Source organism: Nomia melanderi, chromosome 3 (assembly GCF_051020985.1).
Source record: "Nomia melanderi isolate GNS246 chromosome 3, iyNomMela1, whole genome shotgun sequence".
Taxonomy (NCBI): Eukaryota; Metazoa; Arthropoda; class Insecta; order Hymenoptera; family Halictidae; genus Nomia; species Nomia melanderi.
The window spans coordinates 12824482-12852180 of record NC_135001.1 but is presented as its reverse complement, the minus strand read 5'-3'; the positions used below and the strand labels follow the sequence as shown (position 1 = coordinate 12852180).

The 27699-nt window shown below is 32.3% G+C and overlaps 3 protein-coding genes and 1 long non-coding RNA gene across 9 annotated transcripts; 2 read left to right on the top strand and 2 right to left on the bottom strand.

The window, feature by feature from the left end:
• Positions 1 to 309: 309 nt before the first annotated feature.
• Positions 310 to 16236, bottom strand: Ald1 (fructose-bisphosphate aldolase). 4 transcript variants are annotated; one of them, XM_031979384.2, is made up of 6 exons: positions 16073 to 16236; positions 4736 to 4945; positions 3882 to 4325; positions 2207 to 2560; positions 1712 to 1843; positions 310 to 1403 (listed from the first exon to the last, which is right to left on the bottom strand). In XM_031979384.2, exons 2-5 carry the CDS (start codon positions 4940 to 4942, stop codon positions 1748 to 1750), a joined length of 1101 nt encoding a protein of 366 aa, XP_031835244.1. In that variant the 5' UTR covers positions 4943 to 4945; positions 16073 to 16236; the 3' UTR covers positions 310 to 1403; positions 1712 to 1747. The 4 variants fall into 4 exon arrangements, with proteins under 4 accessions (XP_031835244.1, XP_031835246.1, XP_031835245.1 ...); XM_031979386.2 differs by lacking the exon at positions 16073 to 16236 and adding an exon at positions 15869 to 15998; XM_031979385.2 differs by lacking the exon at positions 16073 to 16236 and adding an exon at positions 7909 to 8413.
• LOC143174359 (uncharacterized) lies at positions 16189 to 25862 on the top strand. The gene is made up of 2 exons (XR_012998203.1): positions 16189 to 16377; positions 25608 to 25862. It is a non-coding gene; the product is annotated as an uncharacterized LOC143174359 (long non-coding RNA).
• LOC116428144 (uncharacterized) lies at positions 16761 to 27513 on the top strand. Of its 3 annotated transcripts, none has more exons than XM_031979382.2 (3): positions 16761 to 16915; positions 25915 to 27160; positions 27239 to 27513. In XM_031979382.2, the coding sequence occupies exons 2-3, from the start codon at positions 26016 to 26018 to the stop codon at positions 27366 to 27368; spliced, it is 1275 nt and encodes a 424-aa protein (XP_031835242.1). In that variant the 5' UTR covers positions 16761 to 16915; positions 25915 to 26015; the 3' UTR covers positions 27369 to 27513. The 3 variants fall into 3 exon arrangements, with proteins under 3 accessions (XP_031835242.1, XP_031835241.1, XP_031835240.1); XM_031979381.2 differs by lacking the exon at positions 16761 to 16915 and adding an exon at positions 25594 to 25745; XM_031979380.2 differs by lacking the exon at positions 16761 to 16915 and adding an exon at positions 25682 to 25835.
• LOC116428066 (fructose-bisphosphate aldolase) lies at positions 16888 to 25257 on the bottom strand. Its single transcript, XM_076365825.1, has 7 exons — positions 25219 to 25257; positions 23732 to 23944; positions 21833 to 22149; positions 19393 to 19615; positions 18032 to 18211; positions 17092 to 17301; positions 16888 to 17036 (listed from the first exon to the last, which is right to left on the bottom strand). The coding sequence occupies exons 1-6, from the start codon at positions 25255 to 25257 to the stop codon at positions 17143 to 17145; spliced, it is 1131 nt and encodes a 376-aa protein (XP_076221940.1). The 3' UTR covers positions 16888 to 17036; positions 17092 to 17142.
• Positions 27514 to 27699: the final 186 nt, after the last annotated feature.

Here is a 27699-nt window from a genome sequence, read left to right as displayed (position 1 = left end):
TTAAAATATAATAAAGTTCATTATAAATTAATTCAATGACTGAAAAACTCGTATACAAATGTATTCAAACCTCAAAATGTTGCAAAATGCTTTTCTTTCGATAAAGAAGTAATTTTGAAGTGTAGCTAAGTCATGCATATGCATTAAGCTACCATTGACACTTATAATAAGTAGAAATAACAAGTTTTTCGAAAAGAATAAACTGTTAAAAATAACTGAATCTTCTCTACCTTTTTTCTGAAATTTCCGTTAGCGGCATGAAGGCGAAAAATTTGTTTAGAGATAATTGGGATTAAAATAAAAAACACATTGTGTACCCTCCACAGTGTATTTGGGACCGAGATTGCATTGAAAATATTAGATATAACATCGATGTACGAGATACTTTTTCAATACGTTACTTAAATATCTATAAGAGATACACATACTGTATAAGTAGATGACATAATATTACGACTTTATAATATTCGACTCATTCACTAACAAACAACATTTAATATGATTTTACTTTGTTTTTTCATTTTTCTTACTTTTTTATACACTTAGAATATCATAACGACATTGACAATATATATAATATATATCTGCTTTTTAATCGTAGTGTTACAGAATATAATAACGCGTGTGTAATTCGAATGTCGCGAAAACTGCTTACGATCAAAATAAAACAGTTCGATCAATTTCGTCCGATAAGCTCAAGTACACAATCATATTGACCACATTCTCTTTCAGAGGGCACTTGGATTTTCAGAGATTCCTTGCGAAAAGTCTTTCTTATGTTCTAGAAAAAGCTTCGAACGAACGATATCACAATGAAACAAACATTAAAATATTCTCTATCGTATTTTATAATTTCAGGAAAATCGAATGCAGAAGTAAGTGGTAAATGAGAAAAAAAATCATGAACACGAAGATAAAACAGATAATATAAAAACAAGAAGATCGCTCGCTAACGAAACGTTTATCTTTAATTGATAAACAATAACGTACATATCGACGATCTTATCTTGTGCCACTCTTCTTATAAATTGTTTAAGATTGATAAAATCCATATTTGAAATTCTAATTATCGTAAAAAGTTAAAATTCGCTTGATTTCGTTCCGTACTTGTGTACCGCGAGATACATAAAAATCATGTAAGAAGTACATGCTCTGTGTTCAAGCAGTTTCAAAATTTCTTCGTTCGTTCTGAATCTTCTTCATATTAATGGCAATATTTCCATGCTGACAGCCAGTAATCGATGTTGATAATGTTCGGCGAACGATCTACAGTCTAAAGTAAATCCTTATTGATATTCTACGGATTGATTTTAGTACGCATGGTTTGCGACAAAAAGTGCAGCATCGCCAGCTGCTCCCTTTACACCACCTTCGTATTTGCCAAGTGCCGACTCGCTGTTGGCCTACAAATGATAATATTCAAATTAAAACCTGACTAGACTTGTCACCCATTATGAATAATAACAAAGCTTAACAATAAAGATTAATAGACAAAAACATATAATTATTATGAGATTGCGGATTTTATGTATGTACAACATACTTGTGTTTTTATTTTACTTGAAGCCTAATTAACCATAATAGGTTAAATAAATTGTTGTTTAATTACAGCTCTTTAAAATCATTCCATAAAAATCCGCAATCCAGTTGTTAGTATTTATGTAACACAAAGAAACAAGAAATGAACATTCATTTGCTATATAATACTTACTATAGAAATATGTCTCATAGAAAGAAAAATAAAGATTTAGTAGGAATGAGTTTTCACATAGAGAGAAGTATTAGCAGCTACGCTAACAATACTGCCAGCAACGTATTTGCCTTGACTAGCTGCTCCATTTGCCTAAACAAGCACACAGTATACACACATGCGAAAAAAAAATGTTAAAAGAAAAAAATGAATTGTAGAATCAGAATACAAGCAGAGTTGAATAATTCTAAAAAGAAAGAACAGAAATATAAAATACACAATGAAAAAAATTGTTTACATACATAGATGTGAAGAACAGTGTGACAGGAGTTCATGTGTTAGAATAAATATAAAAATTTTAATGAAGCAAGCTTAACATATAATGTCTACTCTATTAAGGATCAAGTCACAGAAAATGTTTGCAAAAGAATGCATGTAAAAAGAAATAAAAAGAAAAAGAGTATAAAACAGAGAACAAAAGAATTAAAAATTTTATCTTGACTTTGATAAAATTACCTTAGCTCTCTTGATAAGTTCTTCCTGACCAGCGGAAATTTGTTCCTTTTTACCTGCCCATGCGCGGAGGACAGATGCTTGAAGTGCACGACCGTAACTGAAGGTCAATGCCCATGGTTTTTTGACTGGGAACTTGTTGATAGCGTCTAAGTTCACAGACGCCTCTTCTTCTGACTGTCCGCCGCTGAGGAACGTAATACCGGGTACTGCGGGTGGTACAGTGCGCATCAAAGCGGTCACTGTGGCAGCAGCAATCTCCTGAGGGGTTGCCTTAGTTGGGCAACTTTGACCTGGTGTTACCATGTTGGGCTTAAGAAGGGTTCCCTCAAGATACACATGATGGTCGGCCAGTGCCTGAAAAATATGTTCCGATATAATTAAAACGAACATTTTTATACAATCATGAAGTAAATTACAAACTAAATATAAAAAGAGTAGTACCTTCTTCAATTTTTTTTTTTGTAATTTCTATTTCCATTAATTATTCGGTTCAACATATCATAAAGTATACCTTCTATAAACTATTTTTATTAATTAAAATGTATTATTTTATTTTTATTGATAATACAAATATAATTTTACTCGTCCTTTTAGAAATTATGTTACAAACGATACGAGTTGGACCACCAAAAAATGACCACCTTTATTGTTCTTTTAATCTGTACATACAGTTATCTCAACCTTATTTCGTTAAATGAAATTTTATAATTTTTTATATATTGGTCGATGCATTTCAACATTTTCTAAAAATAAAAGGATTGAGCTATTTATGTCGAAAAACCATTAGTTTAGAAAATTGTTTAATTTCCATATTACGAGTCGGTACTAGTATTACACAAACGTGCAACCACGTAACACTGTTCAACGAGAGAGAGAGAGAGAGAATACTGATTGTGAGATGCATCGATCGATACATAAAAAATTACGTAATTCCATTTGGCGCAATAATGTTGACTTTCATACGTTCAAATACAAGCAAACTAACTGTACTAAATTATTTTCCCCTTGAAAACATACAAATTTTATTTAAAATACTTTTTCTAATAACGGATAGTTATGAAAGTATGGCGCACTTATACATTAAAATAGCACACCCTATGTACTGTTAAGGAAAAAACTTGTTATACCTTCAAATGATGTAACGACAATTAAAATTAATTGACAATATTATGTTTCATGTAACATCTTCTTAGTAAATCTGTCTAACCAATTGAAAATAGTCTCATGTAAATTTATAAGGTGCATTGCATAAGTGCAGCTTCGTTTTATATAAGTCATATGAAGTGCCATAATCTGTTCTCTTCGAAACAGCTCCCTTCAAGACTGTGGTCATCAGATTTACATTACTATAAATACTTTACGGGATCGAAAAGAAATTTTTTGTATAATGGAAAAATATTTTCAGTAAACATTAAATTCGGTAACAACTATCTCAACGGTACAAAACTAATATGTCCTTTCGTTTAAAACATAAGGAGTCTCTTATACCCTATCCGCTGGCTCTGAAAAAATTATGTAGATACTTGTAGTGGTTTCAAAGAGATCAGCATAAAACGCTTCATATGACTCATCTTATAAATAAACTGAATGAAGAAGGAGCTAAGACCAAATTGAAACGAATGCCAAAAATGTATTGTGTTCACGTATAAATGGAATTATAAATAACTGTGCTTACCTTGTACACGGCGGAAAGAACTTCCTCCGTGACCTGTTGGCATCGAGCAAGATCGTGATCTCCATCAGGCAAGATTTCAGGTTCGACAATGGGTACGATTCTAGCGCTCTGGCAGATGGAAGCATAGCGAGCAAGGACGTTGGCGTTCTCCAAGATAGCCAATTTGCTCGGGGTGTTCTTCGTGATCTTCAACACACACCTCCACTTGGCGAAATGGCAACCATCCTTCTTGTACTGAATGCAACGAGCCTGAAGGTCGTCGAGACCTTGGGTCGTGCATTCGTCATTAGTGCCGAAAAGGGGAACAACACCCTTGTCGACTTTGATGCCTGGCAGAATGTTACGTTGCTTCAGAAGCTCGACGAATGGCGTTCCATCCTCGGCCTTCTGGTACAAAGTTTCGTGGAACAGGATAACGCCGGAGATATGTTGACTGATGACATCCTTTCGAAGAAAAGATATTATAATAAATAACGCGAATCAATTCGAAGCACTTGTAATTAAGCCTTTTAAACTTGAATTTTACTTAACACTAGATTTACGTATACTTATTGTACAGTTCATTGTACTGTTGTAAAAAAATGCGGGATCATTTGTACTGATCTTGGAAAATAGAATTTCGACAACGAAAAATTAAGGTATGCTTTTGCACAGTTGCGTCGATCAAAATCAATTTACTTTTTTATTAAATAATGTTTATGAAATTTTGTATTTGTTAAATTGACGGATTTTGTGAATCTAGTGTTAATTAAACTTGAGTTTGAAATATTTTGTTTAAATTAATTTTCGAGCAATACGTAAATCGTTGTTGCATTAAAAGGCGTGACAGTAAGGACAAATTGTTCGAAAGGTACCTTTGCTGTGGTGAAAAGAAGTTGCCTGTACGCTTTGCGGTTTTCTTCGTTATTTTCAACATTAATATCTTTAAGACGTTTGCCGATCGTTGCCGTTGATTCATCGGCAGCAAGGATTCCTTTTCCAGGTGCTACAATCTGCTGAGCGATGGACTTTAGTTCCTGTTTCAGCTCAGGATCGGCCTTATCGTACTTTTCCGCAACCATTTTCTGTTGGAAAGATTCAAATTACATATAACCATGTACGCACGAAAGAAACACACAAGTCTGAGAACGTTCGCTCGAAATTGAATTGTAAAAGTGTCGAAAAGCGATCATAATTTTTATATTATTTTTATATCATTCTTAGCACTAAAGGATAAAAAATTTTAGTTCTTTGATATTGTGATGGTGATAATTATGTTGATGATAATGATAATGATGATGATGATGATGATGAAGATGATGATGACGACGACGACGACGACGACGACGACGATGATGATAATATTCATTCCACTATCTTTGTAAACGTAATAGTTCACAAAGTGATTAATAGAAGAATTTTTAGTTTTTCAAGTATAATATTAAAATTTCTATTAGTAGACTAGTAATAATTCAAAAATTAATCATTTTCAGACTCGCTTTCCCGATTTCTCAGAACTACACTTAAATCGCACTACTTTAAGAGTTTAAAATTTTAAAAGAATTCTTGAAAAGGGAGAATATTATAAATAAATAATTAACATTCTTTGACGAACATTTATTAAACTTACGTAACATCTTAGTCTATACTTCGCGCATCATTGAAGACATTGCGCTCGTGAAATATCGAATGTCCACTAAAACTTTCCTAGCGTAATTGAATTTCACAGTTAATCGCCCATCAACGTCAACATTTCATAAAAGAAAATGTTAGTTTGACCTATTTCCCAGTTTTCATTCGTCCCACCACTTGGATATCAAATGGGCCGTTAAGTTCGTATCTAATATGACGTGAGGGTCTTCAGGTTTGACATACATCATTCATTGTTATATTAAAGGATGAAACTCACTGAAGTCACAAGCTAACTGGTAGATCAAGTTTATAATTGCTGATAAAGAATTCTTTGTGCTTACGACATAGGATATGCTATGACTAGACAATGCGGATATTTAGGTGTGCAACTTTCCATTTCTGTTTACAAATTTCAACAAAACTGAATTAATTAAACAATTGATTTCATGCAGTTTCATGAAACTGTTAAGTTTTGGTGATAGTACTTAAAAATCTATTTAAATATAAAAACATTTATGTTAACTATCGATAAAACAGATTTCTACTTCTATACTTTAAATTGAAGATGTCGAATATTTCGAGTTTCCGAAATTTTCAAAACAGTAAAAGTACAGAAAAAATGTAAAACCTGTTTTACCGGTAATTAACTTTAAAACCTCTATTTAATATATATTTTCTTTAAATAAATTTAAATTATAACTGCAAAATAACTTTTTATTTAATTAGATGAAATTTAATTTCAAATCTGAAAACGTTGAATTTTATTGAACTGTCAACTATACCGCTCTTTCGAAAATATTTCTGAATTATAAATACATAAAAATTCATAACCTACATAGTTATGAACTGGTTCTTACAGTAAAAAATAGAATTTTGTGACTAATTTCAATCCTACTTTTCGACTAATTATTCTAACTACCAAAAACTGCCAAAAACTTATGCAGGGACTGAGGAAAGAAACAAAATTACCAATTAAAAATACTTTTTATTTTTATCCATCAAAAATTATATTTTCTTTCCTCAAAAAGAGAGAAGAAAAAAGAAACCAACGTTAAGTGATAGAGTGCCTAAGCAGTACGAAAATGTGATTGCGGTCTTAGTTGCAGGCGAGATTCCCCTGCTACATTGTTCATAACCTTCTAAATCACGGATAAACAAAAATACATAAGTAAATAAGTCGATACTCAAGCGTCATACGAAAAATCGCACATATGTGCAATAATTCCTAGAAGTGTGAAAACTTAAGGGAGTATCTCATGACTAGGGAAATTAAAATCGATAAGAGGGTACAAAACTAGCAGCTTGGCTAACCTTACCTCTATTGAGCATTTTCGTCTCGAATGAAAGGCTTAGATCCATGATGCCAATAAACTGGTAATCAGTGAATGTGAATCATGATAACAATAATTGCTAAATCGATACACTATTAAAAATGACTGAACAACAAATATTTATACAAACATACATTTTTAAAGTTTACTTTACTGAAACTGAAATTAACTTAAAATTTATTCCATCAATTAAAGTTTTTATAAAGATCTAAGGAAAGTAAAAGTCCCATTATAATGAACTAAGCATTTTATTCCGATGTAGTTGCTTGTTATGCTATAAATGCATAATATCCGCAATCTAGTAATGGCACATCGATTTTTGTGAACCTAACCAGTGCCGAGAAATAGTTACACATAATATTATTTCATCAGCATAAAACTACGGGACCGTCCTCGTATGGAAGAAGGGAGGGAGAAACCGTCTTATAGAAAGTTAGGGTGCACTTTCTGAAAGAAAAGTCCTGAGATCAGAATTGGATGATGTTTTGAAGAACTTTCGAATACTATACAAGCTTACATGCTATACATTTGAGATAGTATAATATGTTTACAATAATTTTGTTTGAATAGCAATTAAAATATTTCTACGTAAATAATCTAAAACATAAAACAATCTGAAACTTGCATTTTAAATCTGGATTAGCACTTAAAATATATTTTGTCAAGGAAAACAAATCGAGGGAAGAAATAATACTGTAATGCAAGAAACCACAATGTCTGACAAAGAAAATTTGTAGATTTAAATGTATACATTTTTTCAGAGTGACGTGCACGACTTGAAAGAAGACAGACTACTTTTACTATTTGAAACAATATTTCACCTAATATTGCCAAACATACACCGACAGTCACGATAATTGTCCATCCCACTCCGGACAACCAAATGTCATCAGTTTTGAGTGATCGTGGTAGGGTGGATAACTATTACGACCGACGACGACATACGAGTCTCTTCTTTCGAAAAAAAATATGCCACAGCAATGAAGCGCATGCACAAGGGACAACATCAGAAATAGACTGAAAACTCAGAGGAGAAAATAAAATAGCGTAATCATCTATTTTACGCGCTGCCGCTGCTCCCTTACCTTTCCGACGAACGATCAAACGCGTCTGATGATCGCAAACGTTTCTGATCTCGCGACTCACGTTACAGCACACGTATGTACAACGATAGTTGAATAGAAATATAACGACAACAATAATAAACGGGCAATAATAACAACAACAATAATACGTTCCGTGGTTGTTAGTCGGTCCGCTAGATATCGGTGATGCAAAACCAATTCAATTTACACGTTACGGTTAATAATTACACCTTAAATACCACCGACAAATACCGATATAAGAAGATAGAGAGATCAAAAGACCGAAGAAGAAAAAAAGAACCGATCGTTGGTGATAGAGAGAACTTCTCGGCTAACATAGCTGGTATCCGGGCCCAGCCGAGAGGACCCTCAATCGCGTTTCGACTACATTTTTACGGTATACCGGAGAGAAATCGGTGCCCGGGACGATCGAGAAGAGAGTCTCTCGGAGAGGAGAAGCGTGTCTCGTATGAGCACGAGATGACGACTGGCTTTATCCGACCAGTCTACCCCGTCAAGAGGCGGCAGGGGTACCTGGCTGCAGTGCAGTGTCGTAACTGCAAAACAGGGGGGTAGGTAGTCTCTACGTACACACACACACGCGCGCGCGTTCACCTTCTCTCTCTGTCCCTCCCCTTCCTTTCCTCTCTCCTAGATTCTGCTTCTCTATTCTCCCTGCAGCCTCACCTCTTTTTCCATGTATCATTGTATCTTTCTTTCGCCCGCCTTCATTCTCATCCTCCTTCTCTGTTTCTTGGCCACTGACCCTCCCTCTACAATCATTGTCTCGCTCACCCTCTATTCAGCACCTCCTTCTCTCTCGACCATCCTCTTTCCACTTTTCTCTGTTCTACCCTCCTACCTCTATTCCTCCTTCTCTAGTCGACACTCTTCCCTCTGCACCACCCAACCTACATACACCCCTGGCCTGTCTCCTTCCCCGACAGTCCCACCAGCCGTTTATATCCTTGTTCATCTAGCGGCTTGTCGCCCATACAGCACGGAACAAGGGAGTGGGCTAGCCGCAATGCAGCACGCGCAGACGTTCTCGAGGCTACGCCTGTATTATCCGTCCCCCTGCACACCCTGAATCCATGACCTGAGACATCGGCAACGCCATTCGGGATATAGCGTGGGACCAGTGCTCGCACCCTTTCTGGCCAGGGTAGGCGTTCCTTTATCCTTCACGGGATACGTCACGGAAGGACCGAGCGGAATGCGGGATTCACGGGTCACAATCATCGATCCGAAGGATCGAACAACCCAACTGAGTATCGTTGCGTGCAGTCGTTCAGTTTGAACGGTAAGGAAGACTCGTGAGAAAAATCATCTTCACTGACGACCGATCTGTTAAATCGTAAATTGAGTCTTTGCATTCCCACTGTCACCCGTATCCTCTTATACTCCATGTTTCGAAAGGACTGCAACTACTTTTGCGGTATTACCGCGTGCCGCGATATGCTATGGTGGTGCAGCCGCGCAGAGGTTGTCCCTGCGTTTGGGAAATGTTTTCTTTCTATCGTTGTGTCGCTGCGTATGTTCCCTTTTCATCGTTCCAAACATTATTACAACATGAACGAGAAGTTATTCAGAGTTACAGTGTACTTGAAGCAGAATTTTGGATGACAAACCGTGGATGCTTGACATTAAATTCAAACGTTACTCTTTGTACAAATATTCCTGTTAATTTCGACCGGAAGAATATTCTGTTTGCTTTTTGGAGGATTTTATTACACGCTTTGTTCATACGTATTGCAATTGAATAATTTCATACTTCGCATGTACATTTAGAAGAAAAAACGACGATAAACAAATAAAAATGTCTGTCTTAAGCTTTTTGAGGAATCGTTGGTACATTAGAAGGAAATATATTGCATTCTTCTAATATTTTTTTAGAATATTATTATAATAATATTCGTCAAAATCTATATTAAAACATTAAAACTATATTAAAACAAGTATTAAAATCAAATACAGGATTCATAACTCTATACAGTTATATATACTTTTTTTATATTTGTAATACTTTTTGCTGATTGAACGTCAATAACGATGTGAAACAGATTCTCATTATGATGTCAAATCAATATACTTATGTTATTTACAATAATTGTAAAATATGCTATTTAAATTTGTTCCGATTGAATGATTATTTGTCCAGAAATTCAAGGAAATCTTTTGAGTAATTAGAAAACAATGAGTACTGTTGACAATTGAGCGGTAGTTTAACCTCAGAGTGGTCGTATTGCGGTCATTAACAACTCTCATTGTACGGTCAATCTTACTACAAACGCTCGCTAAACGTCTTGTGACCGCTAATGGGTCAAGTGCCAACCGTGCTATAAATCGCTTGTATACGTCTTGTAGTGAAGGTTAGCGCCAAATATATTTTTGTGTACTGGCCGTAATTTGACAATTCGAAAACCACCTTTCGACGTACATTGTGCAATAGTTTGTTAAAAATATAATTTATTTAGCAGTATTTCAATAATTTAAGACCCATGTTTCCTAGACCCAAAAAAGTTGCAGTAAATTCGTAATTTGCATTTACATGAAGTTATGTAGATACTATTACAAATGCTTGCTACATTCTACGTAAATTAAAAAATCTACTTTTTTTTATATATTTCCAATGCTTAATATGTAGATATACGATATGTAAACTCCAAAATTTGGGACTAACTCTTTCTGTGAAATTCGTTAGTAATTTTCTCGAAACAAAAAACGAAACTAAATAACTGTACCAATAGAAATTGCCTCCAAACAAATTTCTACCACTTCAAATTATCAACTAAAGCACAAAAGTTTTCACGATTCAATGGAATATTTTGTAATTTGAGTAGCCTAAATAGAGATAAGAAGTTCAATCTTCATTCACTGCGAAATAATAAGCAAGAGATGAAAGAAGAGATTCAGTGTTGACTTCATAGAAATTCAAACTTCGTATGACAGGTCATTGAATTCGTCTGATTAAATGTTATCGTATTGTAAAATGAAATCTATATGATTCATTTGATTTTACGTAAACCTCTTGAAAATATTTCTTTCCGCAAAAGAATTTTTCGCAATCTTCATCATAATGCAGTACACGAAAATCGTTCCCCTTTCGATGGTTCTTTTCTTGTTCTACACGCTAATGTCATCTAATTTTTAATGTTACAACACTTATCGTCGTTCAGATTAAAATTGCTTTCACTGAAGTGGACAAACAACTTTTTAGTACTCAAATCGCCGATAAAATTTTCCGTACAATTAATTCTGTTCAAAACACTGAACCCAGAAACAATCTAATCATGCAGAATTAAAAATGATAACATAATTTGCGCAAGCGTTTGCAAGTATTATCGTAAGTTATCGTGAAACGATAAACTTGTTTACCAAAAAGACGCACTATGAACATTGTCGTGACGTAACATGAATCATAAAAATTACAAGCAGGCCCAACAAACAGCTCCTCAGCGACCGGCATGCAATAAATCGGGGGTCCAGGCCTTGTGTTTTTCCATGACACTTAACCTCGCCCTGGTAGGGAAGTCTGCGACACACCCTCACATGAATTTCCCCCAAAAAGGTACATGAAAACGCCGCTGAGAGAGAGAGAGAGAAGAAAAATACAAAAGCCCGCAGAATGCATCGAGATAGCGTCCGAGACACATCCGTTTGTAATCGAATACGAGTATTAAAGTTTTCTTTAAACGTTCATCAATTCTACACTCTGGGAGTCACGTCTTCCTCTCCTAACGCATAAAAATCTTCCATCGCAATTAAATTCGCGAATAGTTTGCTCACTCCGTAACAAACACCACGAGTATTGCTTTCGCATTATCAATTAGAATTCTCCATTCCGAATCTTGTCTTCAGAGCCATTGATACATTTTACTGAAACTACTTGCAATAAAGCGATTTATTTACCTATCCGCGTAGATTAAAGAGTTAGACTCGTGACGGATTATTGTAGTCAGAACGCTCAGAAATTTAGTCAAATTCGGTTCGCATTACAACGTTTTAGCCCCTTCTCCTATAATATCGTGTCAGACTCGTAACGAAAATTTTCAACCGAATTCAACAAATTTAAATTTTATTTATTCATTTTTTATATAAATAAAATATTGCTTATCTATTACCAGTCTTTAACCTTTAGAGTAAACGAAGACACAAAATAAACGTTAAATTCTTTTTTTTTTCTACTAAATTATTAATAATAAAGTAGTTTTATCGAACGCAATTGCGAAAGAAATCGTAGAACAAGGGGTTAATGTACTCAACGCATTTTGTTCGTAATGTATGCAAAACGAATGCAGCATGGATGGAGTAAGAAATACATGTATCGATTACTTCAAGGTTCTGCCATAAGATAAAATCTTCAAAATTACAGTTTGTTTCATTATACAGAAAAAATATTACTTCGCGTGCAAGATGGTTATTCAGATGAAATAGTTCGATACACGCCTCGACTCTGGAATATTCTTTACATTGTAACTCAAAAATAAAAAGTTTAGAGTACATTATTCAAAAGGACATGAAAGAAGTTTCTAATGCTGTGATTTGAATTAAAACTTTTTCATGCCAGAACTTGATTTTTTAACAGAACTTCTAATGAAGTGTAATACTTAATAAATCGTATACATCAATATCATAACTTCGAAATTTTCCTACATTAAAAGTAAAAAATTCAAATTAAAGTTTGTGTATATATTGCGGCGCTGCGTTCGAACCACAGAATATCATTCTATAGATACGCTACTTCTAGTTGCAACTCTTACGAACCACAGAACAAGGAAAATAAGTATACCCCCATATTTTGCTTAGAGCTTTAACCAGTTTTCAATGTTAACTATAAAATATGAAATGCTATATATTTATTGAACTTCTAAAGTTTTACTACAAATTTATTATATAGCATTTATGGTAGCGAAAGCTTGTGATACGTCGTAATTGGCTCATGCGCATCTCGCTACTAGGGACCAAATAAATCAGCATTTCCAGCTACAGCAAACACTTCTTTTCATCGAAACACAGAAGTGCATATTGATTAAAAAAATTCATTGTTTCAACATATTTGAATCGTTACATCCGCTAAAAAAATGCAAACATTCACCGAAACATGAGTCGGTAGTAGAGCCAATATGAATTTATAAGGGTTAATTCGACAACCAGCGGTCAATAAAATAAACGCGCCTGCGCTATTGTATCTGCTCTATCCGACCCAGTTGAATGAGAAATGATTTTCATGGTCGGCAATGAGCGCACCTAGCGGTGGAAATTGGCGAAGTCTGCTTGGTGAGTAACATAGTCTAGGAAGCAGTTCGCAAGGAGGAAACACGACGAACGTTTGTCGAAAATATTTTTTGCGATACAGTTAGATTCTTTGACAATGTTCAGTTAGAAAATAATAGAGTGCGCTATATTATCGTGAAACATCTGAAAACAGTGCGAAAAGCATATGCTATGCATTCTCGTATATTTTTAATATTTCCATTTCAAACGTTGTACACGTGAGAAGTTATTTGTGTTATATGTATGATTAAATTAAAGCATTATCTTTTCGAATAAAAAAATAAAAGTGTGCTATGCAAAATTGAGTTCAGTTATCGTAATAGTTAAAGGTGGTATATAGTGTCCTTTTAGGGAAATCCTTACTTCGCTTTGTACAATCAGATATTAAAAAAATATATGATAAAGTATTTACGTTTATCCTCTGAATCTTATAATTATTTTTATCATTTTTATAATTTAGCGTAATAAAAGATAATATTGGAATCCTAATCTCGAATGTACCTGCGAACTAAACAATAAAATTTATTACAGGAGATTTATTTAGGCTCATCATTTTTATTAGTATTTTATTTGATAATTCGTTTATAGTTTATAATCGATATATCGTAGATGTTTATTACACTGTAAATTGCACAATAAGTTAATACTTCACTATGATTATATTGTATTATCTTTGCAAAAAAAAATACTGATAATGTTTAGGTATTCACATTGTTACAAACGTTACAATGGTCAGTTCTTCCATTTATATTTACATATTCAATTCAGTGTATAATCAATATTTAATATTTATACAATATTTTTAAGCGCATTTTCAAATTTTTTACGACTTTATGTGTGTCGTTTTCTATAGGCAATTCACAAATACCAAATCAAAACCTATCCTTCTGCTTGGAAACCTATTAAATGTTATTGATTTCAATTTGATTAATTCAATTAATATAATGTAATGGATTTATTAAAGCAATGTATACCACAGCAACAGAAATTACTTTGTTTAGTACAATTCATACGAGTTGAGGGCACATAAATGATTTCTTTACTTTCTAATATATACTTTCTTATATGTAGTGTTTAACAACTTTAAATCGAATAATAAGAGGCAAAAGATTTGTTTCATATAAATTATTTATTAAGATAATATAACGAAGATAACATTTTCGATTTATAAAAATCATGTTAAATATGTTAAAACTCGTGGCAAATAATTTTCCCGTGAATTAATGCGTTATGAAAGGCAGTATTACTTTGAAGGTGAAAGTTGTCTAACTGCCATACACTTACGTGCAATGCAATTGTACATAATATATTGACCGCCGTTTCTAAAATACTAACCTAACGTACTTCAAAAAATGAAGAACTATTTCGTAGAACTACAACCCACGTGATTCGTTAAAAAAGTATATACACCCGACTCGTGTACAACGCTCGTAAAATGAGTGAAAGCGCGAACGGAAACAATGAAAAAAAAGAAAATAAAAGAGAGCGGCAAACGCATACATAAAATTAAACGTTGAAATTTGGTGATTCGCCAAAGCTTTGTTCGTATTTATGACATGGTGGAATGTGTGATGAAACGTTCGAGAAAACTGTCATATGTGCGCTCTACTTTATTTGTGTGCACGTATATTTCAGAGATGCATCCCGATCCGCTGTATACGTGCGCCATCACATGCTCTTTCGCGCACACGACACTTTCGTATGTTTAAAATCATCCCAAGCACGTAGTCCGTAGCATAACGGTCCTTATGTCGATTGCGTAAGCTCTCGCTACAGTTTAACCATGCCTGAAAACAACTACTCTAATTCGATCTAACCTGCCTGTATCACCGATTGCAATATCGATTTGCGTTATTTTAACACCTAGATTAAACGGCACGTGGTTTCGAGATCAAATATTACCCACGGTACGCATCGAGGGTTAAATCGTCTTCGTTTGAACGTAATAAACGTTTTAAATTTAATGACTTTAAACGAAGGAAATTACTATTACGTTCAATAGTTAGTCAAGCCTGCATACATATCCACTCGACATTTCAGTCACAGATATAATTCATCTGTTTCTATAGAACTATAGCAATTTTTTTACATATTTCAAATACTACGATAACCACTTCCATTGTTACAACAGATTAGCGTTGTCACTTAGAGGTTATAGTGATAATTCGGTGTAAAGAAGAAACCTGCTACCTAACATTTATTTTTAGACATTGAGAATCATTCTTTTCGAGCCTCGTGTTAATGAATACTCCTGACGATGTGTTTAGATATAAAAAATTGTTAGTAGGAAGTACAGTTATTCACTCGATCGATTTTCAGTATCTAAGAAATGAGTGACTATAAATAATCAATATATATATATATACACATACATGCATACATTGTGAATAAAATTGTAATTCAATTTTTGCGGTAAATAATGCGGCTATGAATACAGGGTACATAACTGATAATTTATTGTGAATTTAAAGTAAATTTAAATGTCGTGAATAATAATCATAAAATGATTAAAAATAGCACTATAATAAAACGGTTGTGTACGTATGAATTTGACCTCTATACCGACATATGATATTACATATGTATATGCATGTATGTATATATATGTGTATATCCTTTTTTACAACGTATCGATGAATTATTATATTGAAGAAAATATATTCTTAAGTATTGCTAAACTTACGCTATTTAAAGCACGGGAAATAGAATAGGTGTCGTCCAAATGTTAGTCAAGGTCGAATCTCATTGTAGGTCAAATATTTCTGACTACATATCACATCGATTTCGCGACACGAGTGGGTCGATAGAATTTACGGAAACATGTGGCACTTTTCCTTTCAATTTCGAGCGAACTGTTCAGTCAAAACCATGCATAAACATAACTTACCTAATATCGATGGACGTTGGTTCAACACAAGTATCAAAACACGTTCTACTATTCGCTGGTTGGAAAGCGACTGAGGTAAGTCTCGACTGTTTGTCGGTTTCAAAGTCTAAACCAGAATGGGTTTCGCGCAAGCGCACTCCCTCTTTCTTGTGAAGATTCTCAACTTCACTATGGCGTTCCTGACTCCAATCGAGAGTAAGTTCATGATCACAGCATCGACGATCAGCACCGGCAAGGCATCCAGAAACGGAAGTTATGTTTTTGAAAACTTTGAAATAAAATATATGAAGAAAACAATGAATCTGGTCAGTTGAACTTATTTTTTATAAGTTTGTACCATAATTGTAACATTATAATTGAACTGAATTAATATTCAGAATAATTGAATTTTAAAGTAAAGACGTTTAGTTATAACATTCGTTTAACACACGAGTCGGTTTATATATTTAATAAAAGTGATAAATAAAATTATAAAAAGGAGACAACCTGTAAAAGAAATTATGATAATTGTACTGTTGGCGTCTTGTTTAAATTGGTAATCAGAGAATAAATTGTTACGGCACTTCGAGGTGCACGTGTCAATGGTAGGATCCATGAAAGCGAGAAAGACAAGAGTACATAGTCGGTAGGGATCCACAGAATTGACGTCGGACAATATAACGATCCAGTAGTGAAGCAGATGTCTCATCGTGTGCGTCCCATCTCGCACGTAGCGGAAGAGTATGCGTCACACTGAGAACCTCTGTTTTAGAGGTCAGTCAAGGACACCTTGCACGACATTCGCCGAAAAGAGTGACGGTACTTTTCACTGTTAAGGTTGATATACTCGTCATATGACGAAAGGTGTGTACGTTTTTAATCAGTCGCGTTCATTGATAAGATGGGCCTACGAAAATTATCGTGGTATTCCCTTAGCGATTTACTTCATTTCTTATGAATAGTTCCCGAAAGGCTCAACAGCAAACTGTAAATGAAATTCGTATGGTGCAACATTTTCAATAAAATTGTGAATCCATTACCCATTGCGTCAAATGTAATCCGCGTTGTTAATAGTCATTTGGAAGGAGCCTTTACGTCACTGTGGGTTTAGAACTCTTTCTCGTGCACATGCCATTCAATTGTAATGTTCCTAAAGATGCTTCGGAGCAAAGTCTTGCTCTTTCGATTAAGGCTAGTTGAGCTCTCTCTACGTTCTCTGATTGCCCTCCCCAAATCTTCATAGGGGCGTTCTTCATGAAAATATAGAAATACCGAGAATAAAATAAACATTTTCAAGGATTTTTAATAAACGTAAAGTGATCGACCATACAAAGCTGGGTAAAATTTAGAAAATAAATATTTCAAATTTTAATTACTCAACAGTTTAGATAAAATATTTTATCATTTTATGGAGTGCATTATTATTATTATTACTATTATTATTTATTATTGTTGTTTGGATTGTGTCACGATCATGGAGATATGAATAGATGTAATTCGTAATTTATATTAAATTAAATTAGAAATAAAAGGCGAAACATGTTTTGTTCACAGTAGCAGAAATATTAATGTTAATGTATCTTCAGAACATAATGGGTTAAGTAAAAAGCGAAATATGATTATAATCTTTTGTTTAAAATACTTTTGAACAATTTAAATAAATTGAAAAAAGATGATATAAAAGGTGATATATAATATTTAGTAAAATGATTTTGTTTTCATCGTTTAGATGTTTCATCATTTATCCATTCATGGACACAGAAACAATCTAGTAAAAACTAAATAAAAATGTTTCAAAGTAAAAAAAAAAAAGTAAACTTAATTTATATTGAAATATTAGTGTCCTACTTTTAAACAGTATTTTAAAATCTCATTGCAAATAAAACAAAATATTTTATTTCCGATATTGTGCGCAAGATTTAAAATAAAATAAACTGTTTACTATTTGAAACAATATTTTACCCAGCACTGCAATCGTACTTGTATTGCACGTCCAAAACAAAAACTGAGTCTCCAAGGTTTTCTTCCGTCGTAGGCACAAATCGCGTTCAAATTATTCACTGCTTCTGTATCTGATTGCCCGCCACTTAGGAATACGATTCCAGACGTTGCCGGTGGCACTGTCCTCTGCAGGGCTGTTAGCGTGTAATCAGCAATTATCTATAGAGAAATATTTAACCACACAAGAATTTAATTTTTAATTTTAATCTATTGGAAAGAACCATCCAGGATATTAAAATACCTTAACCCTTTGCACTCCGGAGACGACTATTTGATTCGACATAGTAAAAATATTGAATTTTAAATTTTACATAATGCATCATTATATGGACCGTTTATTTTGAAAGTGGTGTAAGTCCATTTTCTCTTGTTTCGAGAAAATTAAAGGTTAACATATCTGTTAATTAAAAAATTTAGGCAAATTATATGAAGTCTGGCAATGTTTCTACTGTTTTATCAATATGTAATTTGTTTATATAAATTTGTTTTAGGCACATTTTACTAAACTGATGTATACTTACGGACTGCAAATGGACTTACACCACTTTCAAAATAAACGGTCTATATGAAACATTCAAATAACTAAGTCTGTCCTTTTTCATAAAAAAACAATAAATATTTATAACGAGAAATATTTTCGAGTGGAAAGGGTTAATATTATACGAAAATATATAAGGAAATAACCTAATGAAATATTTGGGTAACGACGTGAGACAACTGAAGTAACAGGAAATAGGAAACAGTATTTATTAGAATTAAAAAAAGAACAGAATTGTAAAACTGGATTCGATTTAAACAACTTGATATAACTTTCTGCCTCGATTGCTAACTCACGATTCTGTTTATAAAATTATTTTCTCCTCAACAGGCATTCTTCTCACTCACACCCTTAACCAAATATTTGGACATATCCCTTCCTACAGTTTTCTCTTTTATGACCCCTTTCCTTGTTCCTTCGCTCGCGTTCATCCTCACATTCTTACTTATTATCCCTTTGCATTCGAAAGATTTTCATTTGAAATGTTCAATATTTTCAGAATTACTTGCTCCGAATTATTTGAACGAATATTATTATATCATGAATTAATAATTAAATAATCGATTACAAAATTAAGTATAATTAATTAAGTAAACATTAAATTTATTTAGAACAAATATAAAAGAGTGCTATTAGTGCCCAGTATTCCTGAAACAGTTTTATAATTCTCATTTTAAGATAAAAATAATTAGAGCTAGTGAATTTCTTCAGAGCGATAAAAAAAGGAAAGGTGTAGATTACAGCATCTATCAAATTTAAAAGGATTAAAATACAGTTTAACTAATGCGTCCAATTCCCTTACTTGTGACGTGCAATTGGCAGCATTCTTGATTCCCGATAAAATCATCGCTGGTTTTAAGATTGCGCCTTCAAGATATACATGATGCTCATTTAGAGTACGAAATAAAATAGACATAACTTCTTCGTGTACTTCTAACGTTTTATTTATTCCGTAGTCACCATCATTTAATATTTCCGGTTCTATAATGGGTACTAATCGAACACTCTGACATATACTGGAAAATCTTAAGAAAAAAAAGTCAATTAGACAAAGGCAGTCAATAAATCGAAGACAAGTAAACTACGTATAATAATTTTTCTATCAAATATATAAAATTAATAATATCCGTGTAACGTTCATAATGGCAAGTACCATAAAATCTTTTAAGCTGCACTTTCACTATTCAATAACGCGATCGGTTGTTAATCTCTGATAAGACATTCTTCAAAGATGCCGCTAACACAGAGAGTGTGATCACATCATCGTATAAAATGCAATGAAAAAAATTGTTTGAGTGGCTAAACGATAACTAATAATTAAATTGTGAACTTTATACATTAATAGTATGTGTGTGTAAAGTTTAAAAATCAATCAAATAAACAAATTTTTAAAAATTTGTATTAGTATTTGCATTTTTATAGGAAGATACCTAATAGTATTTGTAATGAAAGAAATCAATTTCTATTCATCTTGAAATTTTAAGTTAGTTTATAACAATTTTTTTTGCATAAAGATTCTCTGTCTACTATTAATCAATCGTCACAATGAACACTGATAATGCAACTGTAATTCCTAGATATATCATCCGCATGATTCATTCATTTCGTTTCTTTCCATAGTGACACAACTTACTACGAACGATGAATCGCATAACGAGAGAAATGGCTGTCCTGTTAACGCTTATGTAGATTATGTAAAACCTTTGGGGTATTACGTAACGTAATCAGTGTTACATAGATTGAATATCCATCAATTTGCACTATTAACTAATCTATAAAGATAAAGTATTTGACTGCAATTATAATGATTTTATGTAAAAACGAAGCGGATTAATAACAAAGACTACAGAAAATGGTTATAAATATAATTAAGACGTCCAATAAATAATAGAGAAAATAATAATAAATAGTGTGAAACTTGACTAATAATGTTTGCATTTTTTATCCGATATTATAGACACTTATATGAATATACGTATCCTAAAATACCATTATTAGAATTTTTTATTAGAATAATAAAATACCAATACCTATTTTATTATTCTACATATGAAAAATAAAAATAATTTGGTGTCAGCTTGCAATTTCTCCACTGAGTGTGAATAATTCAGATATGATCTTTATATACTTTATGCACAAATAGTGACCTATTGTAAAAATAAGTCTACCGACGACTAGAGTTTTCTTGAATACATATAAGATTACGTATAACTAATTGGCATACAAAATATGTATAGTATATACTGTACAGTTATATTCACTTGAATAGCCTCAGTTACTAAAATAAAAATTCAATTTCGTAGGAGATAATATATGTAATATTCTTATAGTGTATATTAATATATAGTATGTATAAAATACAACAATTGTGTATTGAGGAAACATTAGAACTGTCTATATCAAAGCCTTCATCTACTTAATAGCGTTCAGTCAACACTTTATCATAAATTAAAAAGAAAACACCAATGACAATTTTATTTTTCAATATATGGTTTATAAATATTTTTTTAAATAAAATATTAATTTTTTTATTAAATTCTATAGAAATACGCAAAATGCATTAAATATATTTATAATTTATGAATATTATTTTTTAATGGAAGATTTAGTAGAAGAATGATTTCGCGACAACCACGTTGAAATTTTCTTTTAGCCAGCGTTATCTTTGGTCCTAAGCATTATAGATAATATACGGGAATAACTTTCTACATAAATTTATTCTGGTTAGAAACAATATGAAGATCCTTCTGACATTATTAGCGCAGTCAAATATCAGACTATTTAACATACATACATATCCGCATTTTCCACATGATTCGTTTCCACAAAGGTTTTTAAGTTACACGTACTAAAGAATATATCATTTACATACTAATCGATAAAAATTCCCATATATAAACTTTTTTTCATCACTTTCCACAAAAACGAAATTCATGTAAATATATAAACTCAAAATAAATTTGATCGACTTTCGTCGATCCATCTAGCCTACGCATTTTACAATAATCAATTACGCATATAATAAATACTACATGATCATAAACATTTTTTTCACATTATCTATAATTTACTATAAAACCTCCTGAGACTATTCAGAGCAAAGTACACATACGATGACTACTACTTCTAACGTGTGGAACCTACCCTGAAAATATGTTCGACATTCTTAGAAACAGCCTACAGGTATTTTCTACTTTAAATTATCGAACATGATTTGAGACTCTATATTTTCTGAATCGAACCTTGCGAGAACATTCGCATTGGTAATCATAGCCAACTGACTTGGCGTCGTCTCCGAGATCGTGTACGTGCACCTCCATTTCGCGAAGTGACAACCGTCTCGTTTGTATTGTATGCATCTCTCTTGCAAGCTGTCTAGACCTTCGGTGATTTTTTCATTCTTTGCACCGAAGAGGTCGATCAACCCTTTATCGACTTTGACGCCAGATAGAATGTTCCTTTGTCGCAACAGTTCAACGAAATTCAGGCCATCCGTTGTTTTTTGGTAAACTGTCTCGGGATGTAGAACAACGCCGCTTATGTATCTTGTTAGCTGAGACTGTGATAAAAATGTGCAAACATGGGGATATCGGATTTCTTTTGCATTCTGCGTTACGCTGATTTTTAATCATGGGCCGAACGAAACTGTTAATCTTTATAAATAACAGTTATTTATCGAACTTTTAACTATTAAATCATTTATTTTCTGTTTTAAATTGACTTCGATGTCGAACATAAAACTTGGAAAGGATTCACAATCTATTAATTATGAAGGGGATAAACTCAAAATCATCTCTTTCAATATATTTTTCATCGTTGTTTGTAAATCTGCATAACTTGATTATTTAATCTAGAGAATTGTACAATATAAAAAACATTATGTTCGTCAATATATTTAGAAATATTATGCGATAAATATTTCAGAAATATTTGATCCGGAACTATAAGTATATAAACACATTTAATTTTATCCAGGCCATTTTTAGGGTATAAAAACACCTGATTTCTCAATGCGAGAAAAAGTAGGTAATCATAATAACCAAATTCTTGCTATGCTCAATTAAGAAAGAAAGTTCAGGTTACAATCCTCTTGAAATTCATATTCCGAGTGAAGAATATCTCCTCCAACAATTATATTTAGGTTAAAAACATTTAATAGTTATTTTTTTGCTAAATTATGCAAACACTAGATGACAGATTGTTATAAAATTTGATATACAAGTTAGGTAGTGGTCTGTATTAATATGTACTATGTATAGGTCATTAAGTATGCCGAATTTCGACTTTGTTTCAAAGGAAAAACCTAAAAACGGTATAGACAAAACAATTATATTTATCCGGGCGAAGCGTATAATAGATATAATATTACAAAATGTTAAAAATACGAATGATTTTATACAATTTCATTGAATCGTTAATATTGTATAATTATTTCACGCGTGTTAAGAATATTCCATCATTCCTTTCATTATTAATAAATATTACGTCAAAGTATCTCAGAAGTCGAAAGTACTTCACTGTCGAAATGCTTTCGTGATTCACTATACGACGCTTTACCGACTGAACCCTTCTTGACTAAAATTACCAGCTTCGTTCTGTTACATTCCTTCTATTTACAAAATAACAAACATGACTATTTACGAGTACATTAGCCCTTGAATTAGTGTACGCCAAATAGAATTCCAAGAAATCACGTTCCTGTTACCAAGCCCATATATAGCTCTAACAACGTGTACTCAAACAATTTATAACGTCACTAATCACAACTGTAATCGTAAAAAAACATACTGAAGTAACAGATATCGATGTTTACAAAATTTTAATGAAATATAATTCTTACAAAAATATTTTCCATATAGTCTTTTATCGACCATTATACATATTTTGGAATTGTCTTAGTGACTACTGCTGTTTTGTAAAGAACAAAACTATATACTTTTGAATAAAGAATTTATCCGTACAAGGCGTGTGTACAGCCATCCGTACAACATGTCTATAGTTTCCGTCTTTACCATTCAACTATTTGAAATTTGACAAATGTACGCAGACTTTCTTAACTGATACCATATACATATGTATATGTTTATAATTTAAGCCGCAGTGCGTACACTAATTCGTGGGGTATTGTGTTGTGTAATGACCTGATCAGCGGTAAACAACATTTGCCGATAATCTCTTCTTTGAGATTCTGTATTTCTGATACCGAGCTCATCGAATCGTTCGTCTAAGCTTGTCGGAGATTCATCACAAGCCATTAACCCTTTTCCAGGAACGAGGATTGCGTCCGCAATTTTTCGCAATTCGGTGCATAGCGCAGGGTCCAGCTCTGTATATTTTGTTACCGGTGATAATAGCTACATGTTATTTCAAATAACGTATATGGATTATTTAACAATTTAATTATCAAGATATAAATGTAAATGTAGATTTTTACAGACTGATTCAGGAAAATTGAAATAAAATAAAAAATTTGGCATTAAATTATCTATCATGTAATGTAAGAGTAAGAGTAAAACATACTGCTCTTACTTACTCGATGTAAGAATAAAATATACTACTTAGTAACGGTATCTAAAAATAACAATATGCTCGCTTTCATGTGCGGCTGTATTGGAACTGTAGAAATATTCCAACAAATTGATTTGATTTAAACAAGTTTTAATATAAATTAAATTATTTAATTATTAAATTATTCAATTATTACTATTTAAGTAACTTTACATTGTTTTTAATAATTAAAAAACTATTCATATCGTATCATATCATTTAGTATTTACCCTTTTGATTTTTTAATAATAAATCCGAAACTAATAAAAGTATTTATTAAATATATAATAATTGAAGAATTGTTATTTTTCGATTTATTATCGAGTTATTCACGTTTTTATCTTGTTTAACATCATCAAGTACGTTTGTTCAATTTCTTTCTATTTAATTCCTGAGTTCTCATTTTTCCAATGATAATTGTAAATTTAAGAAAAGTCCAAAAGTACTAACTGCTAATGTTGTATGTATTCCTACCTTTTTAATATTAAGTACTTCAAAGGTGTAAATGATCTATAAGTATGAGAAATAAAGTTAAATGACTCTCATAAAGCATGATAGAATTCGTCTTTATAAATAAAATTCGGAAAAAGTCTACAGAGGCCAACAAACTCAACTGCCGTCCGGACAAGTTATTTTTAATTTTATATAGTGATCTTTCAGTAGTCGACTCTTGCGACTTTAAAATAAATGATATTCTTTTAGTGTGAATCAGTAAATAGAACCCATTCCAGATATCGAATGCTGATACAGTGGTAACAAAGTTCAATATAGATATTATATGTATACTATACTACAGTCATTTTACATATTTTTTATTCCCTTATTTCTTCTTAGCTTCGTATGATCTAACAGTAAAAACTGTCTCATATATGAATGTGATTTGATTAATTTTTATTATTAATAATACAGAATGCAAACACCTAATTTTCAATCTTTTATACAATTTAGAAGTATGAAGATATTATTTACATATAAAACTTTAGCAGAAATCTACAATTCAGGAATCACTTCAAGAATTGATAATTTTCGTAAAAAAGAAAATATTTAGACGTTTGTACTGTGAGAAATATTTATAAATTACTTTATCTTTGCAATAACATTTGTCACCAATCCGCTTCATAATTTTTCTTGATTGATGCAAAAACGCGACACTAATAAATTTACAGATTTGATAAAGATTTAAACATATTTTTATATGAAATTTGAACGCAAAATTTATAGTTGGACAAACATTATAAAACAATTGAATATTTACTAGTGATATAACAAAAGTTCTTATAGCCTTCAAACTAAAATAATAATGAAATTGAAGACAAATTTATTTAATTACGTAATTGTATCAATACTATATTAATTAAATATTGAATAGAATAAAATTAGAAGTGAGAGAATTATTAAAATATTGAGGAATTAAAGTGTCTTAGTTCAAGTGTAATATTCGTATAATAAGGCGCGGTTTATAATTGATAGGTACCAACGGTTGGAAAAATAATCATGAAAAACCCTACAATCCTTTGCGTATCTCAACATGAAAAGTTGCCTTAATTTTCGACGAAATTTTTGAAATGGAAATCGATGAAGAAGATAGTTGTAATTTGTTAAATCAAGGTTAGCTGTAGTTACGTACTAGTAGGATGCGTCCGAACATTGATAGTGTGCAAATATTTATAAAATATTTGGCGGTATTTAATCGTTAACGTATTTATCTACAAACGATTCTAATCTTTCATTCCGTGTAAGAATATTTTCCAATGTAAAACCTTCTGTTCTATTGAAGGTTAGCCATCGATGCGACTTAGCGGTAAATACAAGATAAAAGACATAAAACTTAAATCTAAGTTAAATTTATGTAGCCTAGAAAGGTAGAAAAAAGTTACAATGAGTAACAGAGAAAAAAGTGATTCACGATCAGAGCAATGTGTTAAGGGTAAGGAAGAAAGGGATAGGAGGCAATCAGTGTCTTCACAAAGCGATAATTCTGATATTAAGAAAAGCAGGCGTAACACATGCAGCAAAGATAAAAGAAAAAAATCAAAACATAGAAGTAGCTCAAGCAGTTCAAGTTCTTCTAGTGGCTCAAGTCGTGAAGCTAAACACTCTAACGATAGAGACAAAAGAAGCAACAAGTGGGACAAAAGATATGAAAATGGAATTAGAATGTATCGAACAAATACAAGGGAAGGTAGAGGATATTATAAAGGACGTAGTGGGTACTTAGATAATCGAAAACGTATGTTCAACTATCGACCTTATAAGCACTCCGGGTTTTATGATAGGAATAGGATGCATAATAATTCGCAATATCATAAATATAATAATGAAAGGAGAAATAATAGATTTTCAAATCATAATATCAGAAGACCACCATATAATAGATCTAGGAGTAGAAGCAGCCAGAATTATGATTATCAAAGAGGTGTAAAGGATTCCAGTGAGCAATCAAGAGAAAGTAATTCAAAAGAAAGGCATTTGAAACGTGGTAACATTGATAAAATAGAATCAAGGAAAGGAAATGTAGACGATTCTTATGCAAAAGGAAAAGACAAGAAGAAAGAAGAAGAAGATGTAGAAGAAAAGACTGATCATTCTATTCATAAAAAATCTAAGAGGAAAAGATCTTTATCTTCTTCGAGTTCTTCAAGTGTTAGCAGTACCAGTAGCGACAGTAGTAGCAGTAGTTCTAGCAGCAGCAGCAGCAGTAGTAGCGATAGTAGTAGCAGTTCTAATACCTCTGAGGATGAAAGGAAACGTAAAAAAGCAAAGAGAAAAGCTAAAAAGTTGAAGAAAGTAATGAAGAAACGTAAGAAAAAGAGAAGAATGAAGAAAAAGTTGAAAAAGAAGCTAAAAAAGTCATCTTCCAAAAAAAAGGCTCGCAATCCTGAGAAATCTAAAGACAATGTTTCTAAAGATGTTCCACAAGAAATAGACAAATCAAGGGCAATGGCACCAATGACAAAAGAAGAATGGGAGAAAAAACAAAATATAATACGCAGAGTTTATGATGAAGAAACTGGAAGATATAGGTAATACAAAGATAAAAGGCAGGTTTATTTTTCTATACTAATTTTATGTAATGTACAAGCAATCTTATATTTTTATAGATTAATTAAAGGTGATGGAGAAGTCTTAGAAGAAATAGTCAACAGAGAACGTCACAAAGAAATAAATAAACAAGCAACTAAAGGAGATGGAGACTACTTCCAGGCACGCTTAAAAACCAATGTTTTTTGAACTATTTTTCTATGTATACTAAAGTAATACTCTTACATAGTAATTACTTTATTGTCAATGTTAAAGTCCGGTATGACAATATGTTTTATAATGTCTCAAAGAAAATACTTATGTTGTACATTAATAAAACTTATCTACAGTGTAATGTTAGTTACATTACGTGCATATAACAGTCTATAGTTGGTGACCAAATCTTAAGATGTAATTAGCAATGAGAACAATTTACATTTTAAATCAGTTTTATACAGATTTAAAATAGAATTTTCATATTTCTCTTTTAATATTCAGTATCATGTATGAAATTAACACAAATTTTATTGAATATACATAG

Bases quoted from the DNA above. Each gene is read 5' to 3' on its own strand.
- Ald1 (XM_031979384.2), bottom strand. From the start codon at position 4,942: ATGGTTGCGGAAAAGTACGATAAGGCCGATCCTGAGCTGAAACAGGAA. The intron at 2,561-3,881 runs GTAAGCACAGTT...CATATTTTTCAG, and splicing joins TTCTTTCCGCCGTGTACAAG to GCACTGGCCGACCATCATGT. The intron at 1,844-2,206 runs GTAATTTTATCA...GTGCTTGTTTAG, and splicing joins AACTTATCAAGAGAGCTAAG to GCAAATGGAGCAGCTAGTCA.
- LOC116428066 (XM_076365825.1), bottom strand. From the start codon at position 25,257: ATGAAGCGGATTGGTGACAAATGTTATTGCAAAGATAAA. The intron at 19,616-21,832 runs GTTCGATTCAGA...TTTTTTCTTAAG, and splicing joins AATGCGAATGTTCTCGCAAG to ATTTTCCAGTATATGTCAGA. The intron at 18,212-19,392 runs GTAAGGGAATTG...ATTTCTCTATAG, and splicing joins CTGCCAATTGCACGTCACAA to ATAATTGCTGATTACACGCT.
- LOC116428144 (XM_031979382.2), top strand. From the start codon at position 26,016: ATGAGTAACAGAGAAAAAAGTGATTCACGATCAGAGCAATGTGTTAAG. The intron at 27,161-27,238 runs GTAATACAAAGA...ATATTTTTATAG, and splicing joins GAAGAAACTGGAAGATATAG to ATTAATTAAAGGTGATGGAG.